The sequence below is a fragment of the Leucoraja erinacea genome, unplaced genomic scaffold (assembly GCF_028641065.1).
Source record: "Leucoraja erinacea ecotype New England unplaced genomic scaffold, Leri_hhj_1 Leri_528S, whole genome shotgun sequence".
In the NCBI taxonomy this organism is placed as follows: domain Eukaryota; kingdom Metazoa; phylum Chordata; class Chondrichthyes; order Rajiformes; family Rajidae; genus Leucoraja; species Leucoraja erinaceus.
The window spans coordinates 28,535-46,365 of NW_026576430.1; the positions used below are offsets into that span (position 1 = coordinate 28,535).

General features: G+C 55.5%; 2 protein-coding genes and 1 long non-coding RNA gene across 3 annotated transcripts; 1 reads left to right on the top strand and 2 right to left on the bottom strand.

Moving 5' to 3' along the window:
- Window positions 1–5,041: 5,041 nt before the first annotated feature.
- On the bottom strand, window positions 5,042–6,256 carry LOC129694044 (zinc finger protein 436-like). The gene is made up of 2 exons (XM_055630771.1): window positions 5,444–6,256; window positions 5,042–5,331 (listed from the first exon to the last, which is right to left on the bottom strand). Exon 1 carries the CDS (start codon window positions 6,033–6,035, stop codon window positions 5,553–5,555), a length of 483 nt encoding a protein of 160 aa, XP_055486746.1. The 5' UTR covers window positions 6,036–6,256; the 3' UTR covers window positions 5,042–5,331; window positions 5,444–5,552.
- Window positions 6,257–6,357: 101 nt separating this feature from the next.
- LOC129694041 (zinc finger protein OZF-like) lies at window positions 6,358–13,066 on the bottom strand. Its single transcript, XM_055630769.1, has 2 exons — window positions 12,869–13,066; window positions 6,358–8,431 (listed from the first exon to the last, which is right to left on the bottom strand). Exon 2 carries the CDS (start codon window positions 8,295–8,297, stop codon window positions 6,807–6,809), a length of 1,491 nt encoding a protein of 496 aa, XP_055486744.1. The 5' UTR covers window positions 8,298–8,431; window positions 12,869–13,066; the 3' UTR covers window positions 6,358–6,806.
- A 23-nt stretch (window positions 13,067–13,089) lies between these two features.
- LOC129694042 (uncharacterized) lies at window positions 13,090–17,406 on the top strand. The gene is made up of 3 exons (XR_008722945.1): window positions 13,090–13,195; window positions 13,752–14,549; window positions 16,234–17,406. It is a non-coding gene; the product is annotated as an uncharacterized LOC129694042 (long non-coding RNA).
- Window positions 17,407–17,831: the final 425 nt, after the last annotated feature.

Sequence of the window (17,831 nt, forward strand, 5' to 3'; positions counted from 1 at the left end):
CCATCTAGAGCCACTTCCTTAACTACCCTGGGATGCAGACCATCAGGCCCTGGGGATTTATCAGCCTTCAGTCCCATCAGTCTACCCAACACTATTTCCTGCCTAATGTGGATTTCCTTCAGTTCCTCCATCACCCCAGATCCTCTGGCCACTCGTACATCAGAAAGATTGTTTGTGTCCTCCTTAGTGAAGACTGTTCCTCTTCAACTCATCTGCTATTTCCTTGTCCCCCATAATAAATTCACCCTTTTCAGTCATGAAGGGTCCAACTTTAGTCTTAACTATTTTTTTTCTTCTCAAACCTAGAGAAGCTTTTACTATCCTCCTTTATATTCTTGGCTAGCTTCCCTTTGTATCTCATCTTTTCTCTCCGTATTGCCTTTTTAGTTATCTTCTGTTGCACTTTAAACGTTATCGAATCCTCTGACATTCCGCTCAACTTTGTTATGTTGTACTTCTTCCCTTTTATTTTTCCCTGTCCCTGACTTTCCTTGGTCGCCCCTTACTCTCCGTGGAATCTTTCTTCCTCTAGGATTATGCATCTTCCGTATTATTCCTGTAAATAGGTGCAATTGTTGTCCCTGCTAAGGTATATTTCCAGCCAACTTTGGCCAGCTCTTCCCTCAAGGCCCCATAGTCCCCTTTGTTCAACTGCCATACTGACACCTCCAATTTACCGTTCTCCCCCTCAAATTGCAGGTTAAATGAATCATATTATGGTCCCTACTGCCTAATGGCTCCTTGCCACGTACGTTTATCAAATCCGTTTCATTACATAACACTAAATCCAGCATTGCCTTCTCCATGGTAGGCTCCAGTACAAGCTGCTCTAAGAATCCATCGCGGAAGCACTCCACAAACTGCCTTTCTTGGGGTCCAATACCAACCTGATTTTTCCTGTCTACCTGCATGTTGAAATCTCTAATAACAACCGTAGCAATACCTTTAAAACATGCTAATTTTAACTCTTGATTCAACTTGCACCCTACATCCAGGCTACTGTTTGGGGACGTTTCACCCTTAGTTCTATCCAAATGACTCCACATCTCTTCTGTTTCAATGTCACCCCTTGCAAGGGATTGTATTTCCTTCCATACCAACAGAACTACCGCAACCCCTCTGCCTACCTGCCTGTCTTTTCGATAGGATGTATGCCCTTGAATATTCAGTTACCAGCCCTGGCCCTCTTGCGGCCATGTCTCTGTTATTCCTACAATATCATACCAAATTCTAACTGAGCCTCAAGCTCGTCCACTTTCTTTCTTATACTTTGCGCATTCATATTCACCACTTTGACTTTGGTATTCACCTCCGCTCTCACTCCTATCCCTATTGGCCCTGAGCTTACTCTTATCCCTTCTCGAACTTTCCTTCCCATTAATCTCCTGTGTGGGACCTTATCAAAGCTTTTCTGAAAGTCCAAATACACCACATCCACTGGCCTCCCCCTTATCCATTTTCCTTGTTACATCCTCAAAAAATTCTTAAAGATTAGTCAAGCAAAATTTCCCCTTCGTAAATACATTCTGACTTGGACCGATCCTGTTACTGCTATCCAAATGCATATTGCATCTTTAATAATTGACTCCAGCATCTTTCCCACCACTGATGTCATTCTAACTGGTCCATAATTCACTGCTTTCTATCTCCCTCCTTTCTTAAAAAGTGGGATAACGTTAGCTACATTCAAATCCACAGGAACAAATCCAGTATCTATAGAACATTGGAAAATGATCACCAATAGACAATACACAATAGGTGCAGGAGTAGGCCATTCGGCCCTACGAGCTAGCACTGCCATGCAATCAGTACCCAGTCTTGCCTTCTCGGCACCGCGACTCCGCTATCTTTAAGAGCTCTACCTAACTCTCCCATGAAAGCATCCAGACAATTGGCCTTCACTTCCTTCTGAGGCAGAGAATTCACAACTCTCTGGGTGAAAAAGTTTTCCCTCATCTCCGTTATAAATGGCCCAGCCCTACTTTGTAAACAGTTGCCCTTGCTTCTGGAATCTCCCAACTACGGTAAAACGTTTCTTGTGTCTAGCCTGTCCAATGCCTTAATAATCTGATATGTTTCAATAAGATCCACACTCATCCTTCTAAATTCCAGAGTATACAAGCCCAACCGCTCCATTCTATCGACATACGACAGTTTACCATCCCGGGAATTAACCTTGTGAGCACGCTGCACTCCTTCAATATCTAGAAAGTCCTTCCTCAAATTTGTAGACCAAAACTGCACACAATAGTCCAAGTGTGGTCTCACTAGGACCATGTAATACTGCAGAAGGACCTCTTTGCCCCTAAACTCAAATCCTCTTGTTATGAAGGCTAACATGTCATTAGCTTTCTTCCCAGTCTGCTGTACCTGCATACTTACTTTCAGTGACTGGTGAACAAGGACCCCCAGATCTCGTTGTACTTCCTCTTTGCCCAACTTAACACCATTCAGACAATAATCTGACTTTCTGTTTTTGCCACTAAAGTGGACAACTTCACAATTATCCACATTAAACTGTATATGCCACAGGGAAAGCTTGTGCTCATTAAATAGGTAACTTCATCGAGGATTGTTTGCAGAGCTGGTGGGTAGTGTTTGGTCCTACTTGCCACACTGTAGGAATGCCGGATAAAATTGAAGCGAAAGTAGAAGAGATTTTCCATATCCCCCGACTGTGTCTGTTCGTGTCAGTATGAAGAGGTACTGAGGGCCTGTATTTATTTGTATTAATTGCCATGAGACCAAGATGTTTTTGGTGAAGTCAGGAACCCAAGTTGGAAGTTGGAAAACTTATCCCTTTGGCAGGTATTTAACAAGACAGATTTAAATAAACGTGGGGAGGGAGATAACTGGAATGCATTGACCGACGGGTGGTGGAGGTAGACATGCTCATCACATGTGACAACCACTGGAAGTGCTGGTCAATAGGATCATGGTAGATGGAAAGAGATTAAGGCCTTGGAAATTGTGAGCCAAACGGACACTTTCTGTGCACTCCGTGGCTCTCTCTGCATTTTATTTTGTTAGAAACACACTAACAATACAACTGACATTTGGAAACAAATGTTCCAAAACCACAACCAGAGAAGCACTGGTAATGAATGTTGCCTGGGTTTCAGCACCTAAGTTACAGAGAAAGGTTGAACAAGTTAGGTCTTTATTCTTTGGAGCACAGAAGGTTAAGGGGGGACTTGATAGAGGTCTTTAAAATGATTAGAGGGATAGACAGAGTTGACGTGAATAGGCTTTTCCCATTGAGAGTAGGGAAGATTAAAACTAGAGGACATGATTTGAGAATTAAGGGACAAACGTTTAGGGGTAACATCAGGGGGAACTTCTTTATTCAGAGAGTGGTAGCTGTGTGGAATGAGCTTCCAGTGGAAGTGGTGGAGGCAGGTTCGATTGTATCATTTAAAAATGAATTGGATAGATATATGGACGGGAAAGGAATGGAGGGTTATGGTCTGAGTGCAGGTAGATGGGACTAGGTGAGAGTAATAATATAACTCTGCCACTGCCAACCCGACGGCTGCCGTGGGCCGGCCGCTGGCGTGGTCTATCGCTGCCGTGGCCTGTAGTTACCGCTCCCCACCAGCTACAGGCGGGGGCCAGTGGGGAGCATCTTGCAGCTGGGGACGGGACAGCTTCAGGTGTGTGCCAGTGGATGGAGGAACGTGCTGCAGCTGGGGACGGGGACGGTTTCTGGTGGGGGCCAGTGGCGGAGAGGTGGAGAGTCCTGCAACAAGGGACGGGACGGCTTCAGGACGAGCGTTCTGCAGCTTAAAAAGGTGCAGGAAAGGGCAATTCAACCCGTTTCCCCTGTTCCACCATTCATTAAGATCGGGGGCTCAACACTTTCTCAGAATACGAGTCGGTTCTGATAAAGGTTCTATCATAGGGACACCGGCAACTTCAATAGTTTTAATATTTGACTGACTGACTGACTGACGGGGGTGTCCACAGATGACATAGTCGCTCTGGGGTCGATCAGAAGGTCTAAATGGCAGTCACCTATCTGGACTGCAGCCATGAACCCCTCTTCATTGATTTAGACAATTTGATCACAGCAGCCTGTACCACCTTACCTCTGTGGCATATATTGAGGGGACATATTGCCTATCAGTTGCTTTGGTATTATAGGCACAGGTCCCTCATTTTTGCTTTACACCTGCCTTCTCCTCCCCTACCCAGTGTCTTTTCTACATCACCATCCATCTCCTTATTATTTCAATCAATTTTAAAGTTACAGTTACCACTCCCAGCTATCACGAATAACACTTCCACGGATAACACTTCAAATATTAATTGTTCTCCCATTTGCCAAACCATTTCGTTTTTAGAGGTGAGTAGGACAGAGATAGCTTAAAATTTCCCCCATCCGGCCAATCTCCATTTAATCGATTAGCAACATTACCACAAATATTTTCTAGACATTGGTCATCTCCCATATTTTTTATTACCACATCTGCTGGTGATCCCGGTGAAACAATGGGATTTCCTATCATTTCCCGGTGTCTTCTGGTCTTTTTTATCACCTTGGCAATGCTCTTTCTTATCTGCATCTTTCCCTCCTGGACCACCTGTTTCTTTTCCTCAGGTCTCCCTCAGTAGGATCACACTACTGGTTCCTCCCATATTCTTTTCAAAAGTCTGTTGAAACAAAAGTTAGTTTTCCACGGACAATGTCTTATTATATTCTATTCAGTTTTACTCCGTCTACAAACCTGGAAGTCACCTTTCAATTTCTATAGCCCGATTTACGGCACCTGATTCCATTTATCTACTCCGCAATCTTGCCTCAAGTCTAATAGATGTCTTGGCTCAGCGCGAGTCACTGGCCAGATAGCTAGGTTGCCGGGCCTCTCCCTTCTCTGGGAAGCCCCCTGTCCCTCTTTTGGTAGGGACTATTTGATCATTCCCTTTTATTTCCCCTTCAAATCCCGTTACAATTGGGATCCTGCTGACTATGCCAAATTCTCTTGAAGAAATTAATTCAGAGGGAAATTAAAGGAAAACTAAAAATAACAGACTTTGCAGCTTTGCTTCAAAAATACTTTATTGCATGATATCATGGAGACATAATGACAGTAAATTACCCACCAGTTCTCTGACTTCACATCAGAATTAGAGGACAGTTATACTGTGCAGTAAACAAAAATTTTTGTACTGTTGTTAGATACTAATCAATGAAAATATTCTATCAACTACACGGATACCAATTATTTCATTATTCACTAACATGCTTGTCGCTTATGTTAATCTTATTCAACAACAGATGGTTAACACAAGTCAAACACAATACAAGGGCACACAAAAATGCTGGAGAAACTCAGCTGGTGCAGCAGCCTGTACGGAGCGAAGGAGATAGGCAACGTTGCCTATCCCCTTCGCTCCATAGATGCTGCTGCACCCGCTGAGTTTCTCCAGCATTTTTGTGAACCTTCGATTTTCCAGCATCCGCAGTTCCTTCTTAAACACAATACGCCACCATCCCCTTTCCAAGCCAAACATAAGCTCCCTTTCCTTACCTTATTCAATTCCAATCAAAATTAAGTAAGGTAGGATATTAATTTTCCTTCCACACCGCCAGTGCACCCGTAGCCTCGAGGAATTGACGGCTTGGTGGAGCAGCTCAAGGGCTTCTCGCCCATGTGCACTCGCCGGTGGGCCTTCGGGTCATAACCTGTCTTGAAGTCCATGCCGCTATCAGAGCAGCCGAAGGGCCTGGTGAAGGGGCAGTCACTGGAGTATACCTGCTGGTGGGAAAGCAGCTTGGAAGAGCAGGTGAAGCCCTTGCCGCACAGGGCATAGGTGAGGCAGTGCTCGCCGCTGTGTGTTTGCCAGTGCTCCAGCAGGCTGTTCGAGCGGGTGAACCTCTTGATACAGTTGGAGCAGCCGAAGGGCATCTCGCACACGGTTTCGTATCGGGTGAAGTTCTTGCCGCACTCCGAGCAGTCGAAGGGGCGTTCTCCCGTGTGCACCCGCCAGGGGGTCTCCAGCAGGCTCGAATGCTGCCAGGCCTTGCCACACATCGCACTTATAACGCTTCTCCTTGTTGTGCCCCATCATGTGGTCCTCCATCGATGCTCAGCCCCTCGAAGCTCAGCCCGCACACCGAGCAGATGGGGGGCTCACGGCACCCTGGCCGCCCTCAATGGCCACTCACGTCCCCGTCTCTCCGTCCACAGCAACGGCTCCTAAAACCTGCAGGAGGGGAACACAGAGGGTCAACAGACTGGCAAACAGGACATTACTAACAAGTGAACATTACTAGTGCTTGAAGGGGGGGGGGGGGGGGGGTAGTGGGAGAAGGGAGAAGGGGGGGGGCGGTGAGCATCCAGGACCCGTGTCATGCCGCCCGCCCGCACCTCCTCCCGCCCTGCACCGTGACATCAGCCGCTACCACAGACGGTGCGTACGACTGGTGCCCTCATGTCACCACCAATCCAAGGGGGACTGGTGCCGGCCCCTCTCCCTGCCATTGGGCAGACTCACGTGGGGGGCGGCATGCATCATGGGAAGAAGGTCACAAAGTGCTGGAGTCACTCAGCGACTGTGGAGAGAATTAATGCGTGACGTTTCGGGTCGTGACCCTTGCTCAGTCTGAAGCGAGGTACAGAGATAAGGAAGTGTAAGGAGTGAAAACAGGACAAAGGAGTTCAAAGAAAATGGAGAATACATCATTGTTCGATAGATCAATGCGAGTCCACCATGGACTCCACAGTCAAAAAAGCTCAATATAGGATGAACTTGCTGCGGCAGCTGATAAAACACAATCTGCCGCAGGTAATGATGGTCCAATGTTATACTGCCATCGTAGAGTCTGCCCTCACCTTCTCCATCATGGTCTGTATATCCATTGGTGCTCCTGCAGCCACTGTGTGCTCTTGAAACGCTTGCCTCAGTGGGAGCTGCCTCTCGAAGGCGTGGGTCCGCCGATGCTGCCGCAACCCCCGCAAGCTGTCAAACGCCTCACCGCAGTATGGACAGTCATAGGACTGGCCACTGGTGTGCACGTGCTGGTGAGACAGGGTGTGGGAGGCCATGGCCAAGCACTCTCCCCACACCGGGCTGGGGACAGGAAGGTCGCTGGCGTGCACCTGCTGGTGGGACAGCAGGCTGGTGGGGCGGGTGAAGCTCTTGCCGCACTGGCCGCAGGTGTAGGGGTGCTTGCCGTTGTGGGTGCGCTTGTGCTCCAGCAGGTTGTTGGAGCGGGTGAAGCCCTTGCCGCAGTTGCTGCAGGTGTAGGGCCGCTCCCCGGTGTGCAGGCGCCAGTGCACCTTCAGTTCCGACAACGACTTGAAACCTTTGCCGCAGTCAGAGCAGGTGAAGGGCCGCTCACTACTGTGCACCCGCCAGTGCCGCCGTAGCCCCGACAACTGGGAAAAGCTCTTGCCACAGGTGGAGCAGCCATAGGGCTTCTCGCCCGTGTGCACCCGCCGATGCACCGCTAGCCCCGACAAGCAGGCAAAGGTCTTGCTGCAGGTGGAGCAGCCGTAGGGCTTCTCGCCCGTGTGTACCCGCTGATGGATCTTCAGGTCATCCGCCCTCCTGAACCTCTTGCCGCATGCGGAGCAGCCATAGGGCTTCTCGCCCGTGTGCACCTGTTGGTGCCGCCCCAAACTCGACGAATTGAAAAATCTCTTCCCGCAGGTGGAGCATCCATAGGGCTTCTCGCCCGTGTGCATTCGCTGGTGGGCCCTCAGGTTATTCGTCGTTTTGAAGCTCTTGCTGCAGTCAGAGCAGCCAAAGGGCTTGGGGAAGAGACGGTCGCCGGTGTGTACCTGCTGGTGCTCCAGCAGGCTGTTGGAGCGGGTGAAGCCCTTGCCGCACTGGGTGCAGGTAAAGGGGCGCTCGCCGGTGTGGGTGCGCTGGTGCTCCAGCATGTTTTTGGAGCGGGTGAAGCCCTTGCCGCAGCCGCTGCAGGTGTAGGGCCGCTCCCCGGTGTGCAGGCGCCTGTGCACCTTCAGGTCCATGGAAGACTTGAAGCCTTTGCCACAGTCAGAGCAGGTGAAGGGCCGCTCACGGCTGTGCACCCGCCGGTGCACCCATAGCCCCGACACCCGGGCAAAACTCCTGCCGCAGGTGGAACAGCCATAGGGCTTCTCGCCCGTGTGCACCCGCCGGTGGTCCTTCAGGTCCTGTGTCGTCTTGAAGCTCTTGACACAGTCAGAGCAGTCGAAGGGGCGTTCTCCCGTGTGCACCCTCCGGTGGGTCTCCAGCAGGTACGGGTGCTGCCAGGCCTTGCCACACACGTTGCACTTGTAACGCTTCTCCTTTTTGTGCCCCGTCATGTGGTCCTCCACCAAACTCAGCGCGCACACCGCGCAGATGGAGGGGGTGAGGGGGGGTGCTCACTGGGACCCTGGCCACTCTCAATGGCCGCTCACGTCCCCGCCCCTCTGTCCACAGCAACGGCTCCTAAAGCCTGCAGAAAGGGAACACAGAGAGTCAACAAGCTGTCAAACAGGACATTACTAACACGTGAACATTACTCGTGCATGAAGGGGGGCGAAGGGCAGGGGGGGAGAGAGTGGGGAGAGGTGGGATGAGAGGGGAGTGGGGCAGAGCAGGGGGTTAATATGAGGTGGAGTGAGAAAAGATAGGGGGGTGAAAGAGGAGAGAGAGGTGGTGAGGAGGCAAGGGTCGGGAAGTGGAGGGAGGTGAGGACAGGTGAAGTGAGGGGCGGGAGAGCAGGGAGGGGGTGAAGGGAAAGGAGGGAAAGTAAGGGGGAAGTGTGAGGGGGAGAGTGAGGGGGGAAAGAGTGAGGGGGGAAGAGTGGAGGGCGGGAGGGGGGGGAAGAATGAGGGGGAAGTGAGGGGGAAGTGAGGGGGGCGTGAGGGGGAAGAGTGAGGGGGAGAAGAGTGAGGGGGAGAGTGAGGGGGGGGGGCGAGTTAGGGGGAGAGTGAGGGGGGGAAGAATAGGGGGGGGGGAGAATGAGGGGGGGGGGGAAGAATGAGGGGGGGAGAGTGAGGGGGAAGAGCGAGGGGGAAGAGTGAGGGGAAGGAAAGACTGAGGGGAAGGAAAGAGTGAGGGGGAGGGCGAGGGGGGAAGAGGGTGAGGGGGGGAGAGTGGGGGGGGGAGGGTGAGGGGGGAAGAGGGGGGGGGGAGAGTGAGGGCAGGAGAGTGAGGGGGGAGGGGGAGTGGGGGGGGGAGGGGGGGAACAGTGAGGGGGTGAGAGTGAGGGGGGAGAGGGTGGAGGGGGGGGAGAGTGAGGGGGAGAGTGAGGGGGAGGAAGAGAGAGGGAGGAAGAGCGAGGGGGGGGAAGAGCGAGGGGGGGGGAAGGAGAGGGGGGGGGAGCCAGTGAGGGGGGTACAGTGAGGGCGAAGAGTGAGGGGAGAAGAGTGAGGGGAGGGAGAATGAGGGGGGGAGAATGAGGGGGGGGGGAGAGTGAGAGGGGGAAGGGAGGGGGGGAGAGGAGAGTGAGGGAGGGGGGGAGGAGAGGGGAAGGAGGGAAGAGGAGAGGGGAGGAAGAGGGAGGGAGGGGGGTGGGGGAGGGGGCGAGTGAGGGGGGGGGGGAGGGGAGGAGGAGAGGGGGGAAGAGGGAGGGGGGGAGAGAGGGGAGGGGGAGAGAGGGTGGGAGAGGGGAGGGGGGGGGGGGGAGGGAGGGGGGGGGGGAGGGGGGGGAGGGGGGGGGAGGGGGGGGGGGGAGGGAGGGGGGAGAGGGGGGAAGATGTGGAGAGAGAGAGAGGGGGGGGGAGAGGGGGGAGAGGGGGGGGTGGAGGTCGGGGGAGGGGAGAGGGAGAGAGAGAGAGAGGGGGGGGGGGAGAGAGGGAGGGGGGGAGGAGGGAGGGGGAAACAGTGAGGGGGGAGAGTGGAGGGGGGAGGGGGAGGAGGGGGGGAGAGGGGGGGGGGGGAGGGAGGGGGGAGGGGGGGAGAGGGGAGGGGGGGGGGGAGAGGGGGGGAAGAAGGGAGAGAGAGGGGGAGCGAGAGAGAGAGGGGGGGAGAGGGAGGAGGGGGGAGGGAGGGGGGAGTGAGGGGGAGAGGGGGAGAGGGGGGGAGTGAGGGGAGAGAGGGGGGGGAGGAGGAGAGGGGGAAGAGGAGGGGAGAGGGAAAGAGTGAGGGGGGGAGGAAAGGGTGAGGGGGAGAGGGCGGGGGGGGAAAGAGGGTGAGGGGGGAAGAGTGGGGGGGGAGGGGGAGGGGGGAGAGAGTGGGGGGGGAGAGTGAGGGCAGGAGAGGGGGGGGGGGGGAGAGGGGGAGGGGAAGGGAGAGGGGGAGGAAGAAAGGGAGAGTGAGGGGGGGGAGAGCGAGAAGAGGGAGAGAGTGAGAAGAAGAGGGAGAGAGGGAGAGAGAGAATGAGGGGAGAGAGAGAGGGGGAGGAAGAGGGAGGGGGGAAGAGAGGGAGGGGGGAAGAGGAGGAGGGGGGGGAAGGAGGGGGGGGGGCCAGTGAGGGGGGTTAGAGTGAGGGCGAAGAGGGGAGGGCGAAGAGTGAGGGGGGAGAGAAGAGAGTGAGGGGGAAGAGAGAGGGGGGGAGAATGAGGGGGGAGAATGAGGGGGGAGAGGGAGGGGGGGAGGAGAGTGAGAGGGGGAAGAGAGAGGGGGAAGAGAGTGAGGGGGGGCCGCAGTGAGGGGGGAAGGAAAGAGAGAGGGGAAGGAAAGAGTGAGGGGGGGGGGGAGAGGAGGGAGAGAGAGAGGAGAGAGGGGGGGGGGAGAGGGGAGGAGCGAGGGGGGGAGAGAGTGAGGGGGGGAGAGAGAGGGGAGGAGTGAGAGAAGGGAGGGGGAGGGGGGGGGGGGGGAGGGAGGGGAGTGGTAGAGGAGGGGGAGAGGGGGAACAGTGAGGAGGGAGAGTGAGGGGGGAGAGAGTGAGGGGGGGGAGAGAGGGAGGGGGGAGAGGAGGGGGGAAGAGTGAGGGGAAGAGAGTGAGGGGGAGAGAGAGGGGGGGAAAGAGAGGGGGAACAGGAGGGGGGAGGTGAGGGGGGGAGAGTGAGGGGGGGAACAGTGAGGGGGAGGGGACAGTGAGGGGGGGAGAGAGAGGGGGGGACAGGGAGGGGAAGGGTGAGGGGGGAACAGTGAGGGGGAACAGTGAGGGGGGGGAGGAGTGAGGGGGAACAGAGAGGGGGAGAGAGAGTGAGGGGGGAGAGTGAGGGGGGGAGAGGGAGGAGAGGGGGGGGGAGGAGGGGGGAGGGAGAGGGGGGAGGGGGGAACAGTGAGGGGGAGAGTGGATGGGGGGGGAGAGTGAGGGGGAGAGAGAGGAGAGGGGGAAGAGTGAGGGGAAGGGAGAGACTGAGGGGGGGGAAAGAGGGAGGGGGAGGGAGAGGGGGGGAAGAGGGTGAGGGGGGAAGAGTGGGGGGGGAGGGTTTGAGGGGGGGAAGAGTGGGGGGGGGGGAGAGGGAGGGGGGGAGTGAGGGGGGGGGTGAGGGGGGAACAGTGAGGGGGGGAGTGAGGGGGGAGCCTGAGGGGTGGGAGAGTGAGGGGGAGAGTGAGGGGAGGAAGAGTGAGGGAGGAGGGAGAGCGGGGGGGGGAAGAGCGAGGGGGGGGAAGGACGAGGGGGGGGTGAGGGGGGGTACAGTGAGGGCGAAGAGTGAGGGCGAAGAAGAGGGAGGGCGAAGAGTGAGGGGGGGAAGAATGACGAGGGGGGGAGAAGGGGGGGAGAATGAGGGGGGAGAGAATGAGGGGGAGAGAGAGGGGGAGGGGGGGGGAGAGTGAGAGGGGGGAAGAGTGAGAGGGGAAGAGTGAGGGGGGCAGTGGAGGGAAGGAAGAGAGTGAGGGGAAGGAAAGAGTGAGGGGGGGCGGGTGAGGGGGAGGGAGAGTGAGGGGGGGGGGTGAGGGGAGGAGCGAGGGGGGAGAGAGAAGGGGGGGGGAGGGGTGAGTGAGGGGGGGGAGTGAGGGGGGGGAGAGTGAGGGGGGGGGGGGGGGAGGGGGTGAGAGAGAGGGGGAAGAGGTGAGGGGGGAAGAGGGAGGGGGGAGGGAAAGAGTAAGGGGGAGAGTGAGGGGGGGGAAGAGGGAGGGGGGGGACAGTGAGGGGGGAGAGTGAGGGGGGAACAGTGAGGGGGGAACAGTGAGGGGGAACAGTGAGGGGGAGAGTGTGAGGGGGGGAGAGTGAGGGGGGAAGGAGTGAGGGGGGGGAACAGTGAGGGGGGAAACAGTGAGGGCGAACAGTGAGGGGGGGAGAGTGAGAGGGGGAGAGTGAGGGGGAAGAGTGAGGGGGAAGAGTGAGGGGGGGAGCCAGTGAGGGAAGGAAAGAGTGAGGGGAAGGAAAGAGTGAGGGGAAGGAAAGAGTGAGGGGGGGAGGGAGGGGGGGGGGAGAGAAGTGAGGGGGGGGAGGGGGGAGAGTGAGGGGGGAAGGAGTGAGGGGGAACAGTGAGGGGGAGAGGGAGTGAGGGGGGGAGAGAGTGAGGGGCGGAGAGTGAGGGGGGGAGAGTGAGGGGGAGTGTGAGGGGGTGAGAGGGGGTGAGAGTGAGGGGGAAGCAAGAGTGAGGGGGGCAAGAGTAAGGGGGAGAGTGAGGGGGGAAGAGGGGGGGAGAATGAGGGGGGAAGTGTGAGGGGGAAACAGTGAGGGGGTGGGAGTGAGGGGGGTGGGAGTGAAGAGGAGAGAGGAGGGAAGAGGTGGTGAGGAGGCAAGGAGGGGCAGTGGAGGGGGGGGTGAGGACGTATGAAGTGAGAGGTGGGGGAGTACGGGGGGTGTGGGGAGTGTGGGGGAGTGTGAGGAGGGAGAGTGAGGGGGAGAGGAGGGAGAGTGAGGGGGAGAGGAGGGAGAGTGAGGGGGAGAGTGAGGGGGGGGAGAGGAGGGAGAGTGAGGGGGGGGAGAGGAGGGAGAGTGAGGGGGGGGAGAGGAGGGAGAGTGAGGGGGAGAGGAGGGAGAGTGAGGGGGGGAGAGCAGGTGAGTGGGAGAGGGGGGGGGGGGGAGGAGGGGGAGGGTCCGCACCGAGATGGGGTCACCGAGCATCCGGGCAGCACGACCGGCACCCTGACGTCACCGCCCGCCGGTGATTGACGCTGAGTCACGTGGGGGCGGATTGCGTCATGGGCTGCCCCTATTGGCCGCTGGCGCTGTCCGTCAGTGGGGGGAGGCGGGCCGTGACCGGATGAGGCTTCAGCTCAGCGCCGGGAACTCAGGTGGGAACAGACGCCGCCGCCACTCGGTCCCGCCCCCCAATCACGAGCCCCTCCTCCCTTCCCGAGGGCGATCCAAAGGCTCTGCTCTATCATCTTTGATCCGAGGAGCTGGACCACGAGGCGTGCGGGGATGTCAGTGAGTGAGGTCTGGGCGCCCTCTGGTCCTCCGCCTGTAGCGCCGACCTGGCGGCGGGAGGCGGCGTCGCACCGTCTTTGTTTCTCTGTCTGCAGCGCCCCCAGTGTATTGAAGGGTTGGGTGCATCGCCTCTTCCGTCCGAGTGCAGTTCCTCCTGGCGGCGGGAGGCCGAGGTGCAGCGCTTCTGGTCCTCCGACCGCAGCGCCGCCCTGCTGTTAGGAGGCCGCGTTGCATCGTCTGTGGTCCTTCGAGTGTTGCGCCCCCTGGCGGCAGGAGGCCACTGTGCAGCGCCCCCTGTCGTTTGAAGGGCGCGGCACAACGCCTGTGGTCATCCCTCGGATTGGCGGTGACGTCAGCACGCTGGGCGGGCGGCTCGACGCTGTTCCCGGATGCTGGGCGTCCCAGGTCAGTGCAACGCCCCCCCCCCCACTGACCCCACCCCCCCCCACTGACCCTCCCCCCCCCCCCCCCCCCCCCCCTCAAAGCACTAGTAATGTTCACGCTTAGTAATGTCCTGCATGCCAGCTTGTTGCCCCTCTGTGTTCCCCTCCTACAGGGTTTAGGAGCCGTTGCTGCGGACGGAGAGATGGGAACGTGAGCGGCCACTGAGGGCGGCCAGGGTGCCGGTGAGGTCCCCCCTCTGCTCGGTGTGCAGGCTGAGCTTCGGTGGATGACCACATGACGGGGCACAACAAGGAGAAACGTTATGAGTGCGACATGTGTGTCAAGGCCTGTCAGCACCGCGGGAGCTGCAGATCCACCGGCGGGTGCAAACGGGAGAACGTCTCTTCGACTGTTCGACGTGTGGCAAGAAAACCAGCCAATTCACCAACCTGCTGCAGCACAACCGCATGCACTCCGGCGAGCGGTCCCTCACCTCCTCAGACTGCGGCAAGAGCTTCAAGAGGACCACTCAGCTGAAGATCCGCCGGCAAGTGCAAAAGGTCGAGAAGTCCTTTGACTGCTCCACCTGCGGCAAGAGCTTTACCCAGCTGTCAGGGCGACGTCAGCATCGGCGGGTGCACAGCAGTGAGAGGCCCTTCATCTGCTCCAACTGCGGCAAAGCCTTCACGTCGTCGCCGGACTGAAGATGCACAGGTGCCTGCACACCAGTGAGCGGCCCTGCACCTGCAGCGACTGCGGCAAGAGCTTCACCTGCTCCAGCAGGCTGCTGGAGCACCAGCGCACCAACACCGGCGAGCGCCCCTACACCTGCGCCTAGTGCGGCATGGGCTTCACCACTCCTCCAGGCTGCTGTCCCACCATCATACATATTAACAGCGGCTGCTCCCTCTGTTTCAAGAGCGCACGGGGGCTGCGGGAGGACCAACATATACAGACCATGATGGAGAAGGTGAGGACAGACTCTATGATGGCAGTATAAAATTGGACCATCATTGTCTGCGGCAGATTGTGTTTTCTCAGCTGCCGCAGGAAGTACATCCAATGTTGAGCTTTTTTGACTGTGGAGTCGATGGTGGCCTCCCATTGATCTATCCAACAATGAACGATTACATTTTCCTTGAACTCCATTCCCTTTGTCCTATTTTTACTCCTTACACTTCCTTATATCTGTACCTCCCAACAGCCTGTAAAAGGGTATCGACTCGAAACGTCACGCATTCCTTCTCTCCACAGATCAAATCTACTTGACCTTATCCACTGCCTCGTGGATATAAAGTGTTCGATGGCCCAGAACTTCCTCCAACTAAATGAGAGTAAGTCTGAGGTCATCCTTCTCAGCCCCTCGGACTCAATCAAAATGATAGGAGGCAGCCTTGGAAGCCTTACCCCATTACACAAACCTCACGTCAAAAACCTTGGCGTGATATTTGACTCAGCATTGAAATTTGACAAACAAGTCAATGCCGTGGTAAAAGCTAGCTTCTTCCAGCTTCGAACGTTAGCTAAAATAAAACAATTCCGCAAATTTGATGACCTCGAAAAGATCATCCACACATTTATCTTCTCCCTCCTCAATTACTGCAGCTCCCTTTACACTGGCATCAGCCAATCTTCCCGCCTGCAACTGGTCCAAAACGCTGCAGCGAGTCTTCTGACGGGCACCCGAAAAAGGGACCACATCACCCTGATTCTGGCCTCTCTCCACTGGCTCCCTGTGCGGTTCCGAATACATTTTAAGATCCTTCTTTACGTCTACAAAGCCCTTAACGGACTTGCCCCACCTACATCAAAAGTCTGCTAACCCACCACACCACCTCCAGGTCCCTCAGATCGGCCAACTTGGGGTTACTGACCATCCAGCGGTCTAGGCATAAACTCAGGGGTGACCGCGCCTTTGCGGTTGCAGCTCCTAGACTGGAACAGCATCCCTCTTCCCATCAGAACTGTCCCCTCCATCGACTCCTTTAAGTTGAGACTTAAAACTCATCTTTACTCTCAAGCCTTTCTTGACGTCCTCTGAGAGAGGGCTATATGTATGTATTTATGTATGTACTTAATCTATGAACCACTGTTGTATAACGTTAGTGCCTCCACCAATGTAAAGCACTTTGGTCAACGAGAGTTGTTTTTTAAATGTGCTATAGAAATAAAAGTGACTTGACTTGACAGACACTGCCCTACCCGCTGAGTTACTCCAGCACTGTGTGGCCTTCTTCCCATGATGCATGCCGCCGCCCTACCTGACTTTGCGCAATGGCGGGGGCAGGGCCCGCAGTCCCCCTCAGATTGGCGGTGACGTCAGGGCGCCGGTCGAACGTGCCATCCGTGCGTGCGGCTGACGTCACGGCGCAGTGCGGGCGGCCTGCATGACACGGTTCCCGTATGTTCGCTGCTCCCCCCGTCATCCCCTTCCCCGCTTCCCCCCCGTCACCCTTTCACCCCCACCCTCCCACATTTCCTCACCCCCCTAATTTCCCCCCCATCACCCCCTCCTCACCTCACCACCCCTGACCCCTTCACCCCCTTCCCCTTCTTCCCCATCCCCTTCCCCTTCCTTCAAGCACTAGTAATCTTCACTTGTTAGTAATGTGCTGTTTGCCAGCTTGTTGACCCTCTGTGTTCCCCACCTGCAGGTGACGGGGACATGAGTGGCCATTGATGGCAACCAGGGTGCCCGTTAACGCACCCCCCCCCCCCCCCCCCCACCTGCTCCGTGTGCAGGATGAGCTTTGAGGGGCTGAGCTTCGATGGAGGACCCCATGACGGGGCACAACACGCAGAAGCGTTATGAGAGCGACGTTTGTGGCAAGGCCTGGCAGCACCTAAGCCAGCTGGAGATCCACCAGCGGGTGCACACGGGAGTATGACAAGAACTTCACCCTATACGAGACCCTGGTACGGCACAACCACTTGTACTCCAGCGAGTCACCCTTCGACTGCTCAGGCTGCGGCAAGAGCTTCACCCGCTCCAACAACCTGCTGGAGCACCAGCGCACCCACACCAGTGAGCACCCCTTCACCCGCGCCCAGCATGGCAAGGGCTTCACCCACTCATCCAAGCTGCTGTCCCACCAGCAGGTACACACCGGCGACCGTCCCTTCTCCAGGCCCTTCGGCTGCTCCGACTGTAGCAAGAACTTCAACACAGCATATGAACTGAAGGCCCACCGGCGATTCGTCGAGGCTGGGGGTGCACTGGTGGTGTGGAAGAAAAAATTATATCCTTCCTGACTTGATTTTGATTGGAATTGAACAAGGAAATTAAAGGGTGTTTGGATGTAACAACTGGCAGCTCTCGCTTGACCAGGTGCAGAAGAGGTACGTGGGAATCGGCAAAGTAAGACTAGACGTATTACGTGTTGTCTGGAAATGTGTTGCATGGTGGATGGTAAATGTAAACATGAAATAGTAGAGGAGATAACGAAGCTTGTTTTCCCTTCTGTGAGGAGTTACTTGATCACCCCCGTCCCCTACCGCTAGTAGCGTAGATACGTTGCAGTAAATGGGAAGCTAATGTTTGGTTGGAGAGGAGATGGTGGCGTGGGCCGCCTGAAAGGCCCTTGTATTGTGTTTGACTTGTATTAACCATCTGTTGTTGAATAAGATTAACATAAGCGTGTTATGACATATGAAATAATTGGGACCTATATAGTAGATATAATATTTTCATATCGCTGTATCTAACAAAAGTTGTTTACTGCACAGTAAAAACTGTCGGCTAATTCTGCTGTGAAGTCAGAGAACTGTTGAGTAATTTTTATGGAGTCATCTCTCCATGATATCATGCAATAAAATCTCGAAGCAAATCTGCGAAGTCTCATCTTTTCATTTTCCTTTAATTTCCCTCTAAATTAATTATGTCCACAGCAGGGGTATTGGGTTGAAAGGAAAAATAGATCAGTGATGGAGTAGACTTAATGGGCAACTGGCCTATTTCTGGTCCTACAACTTAGATAGATAGATAGATAGAATCTTGAATCTTGAATCTTGAGAATCTTTATTTGCCACACGACCAGGGTTGGTGGTATTTGGGTTCGGTACATGATGGTACACTGCTTTAGTCACATTAACACTAAGAACAACACAGATCACAGTAATAAAGTGCATCCATACTACATCACAAATCACAAATCTCACCAACAATACATAGTGCAAAAGAACAAACAAAGACCATAGACAAGACACTGTATACATCAACTTAAGGACTCATGAATTTATGAGACATGATGTT

Coding starts and splice junctions, on each gene's coding strand:
- LOC129694044 (XM_055630771.1), bottom strand. CDS start 6,035: ATGTGTGGCAAGGCCTGGCAGCATTCGAGCCTGCTGGAGACCCCCTGG.
- LOC129694041 (XM_055630769.1), bottom strand. CDS start 8,297: ATGACGGGGCACAAAAAGGAGAAGCGTTACAAGTGCAACGTGTGTGGC.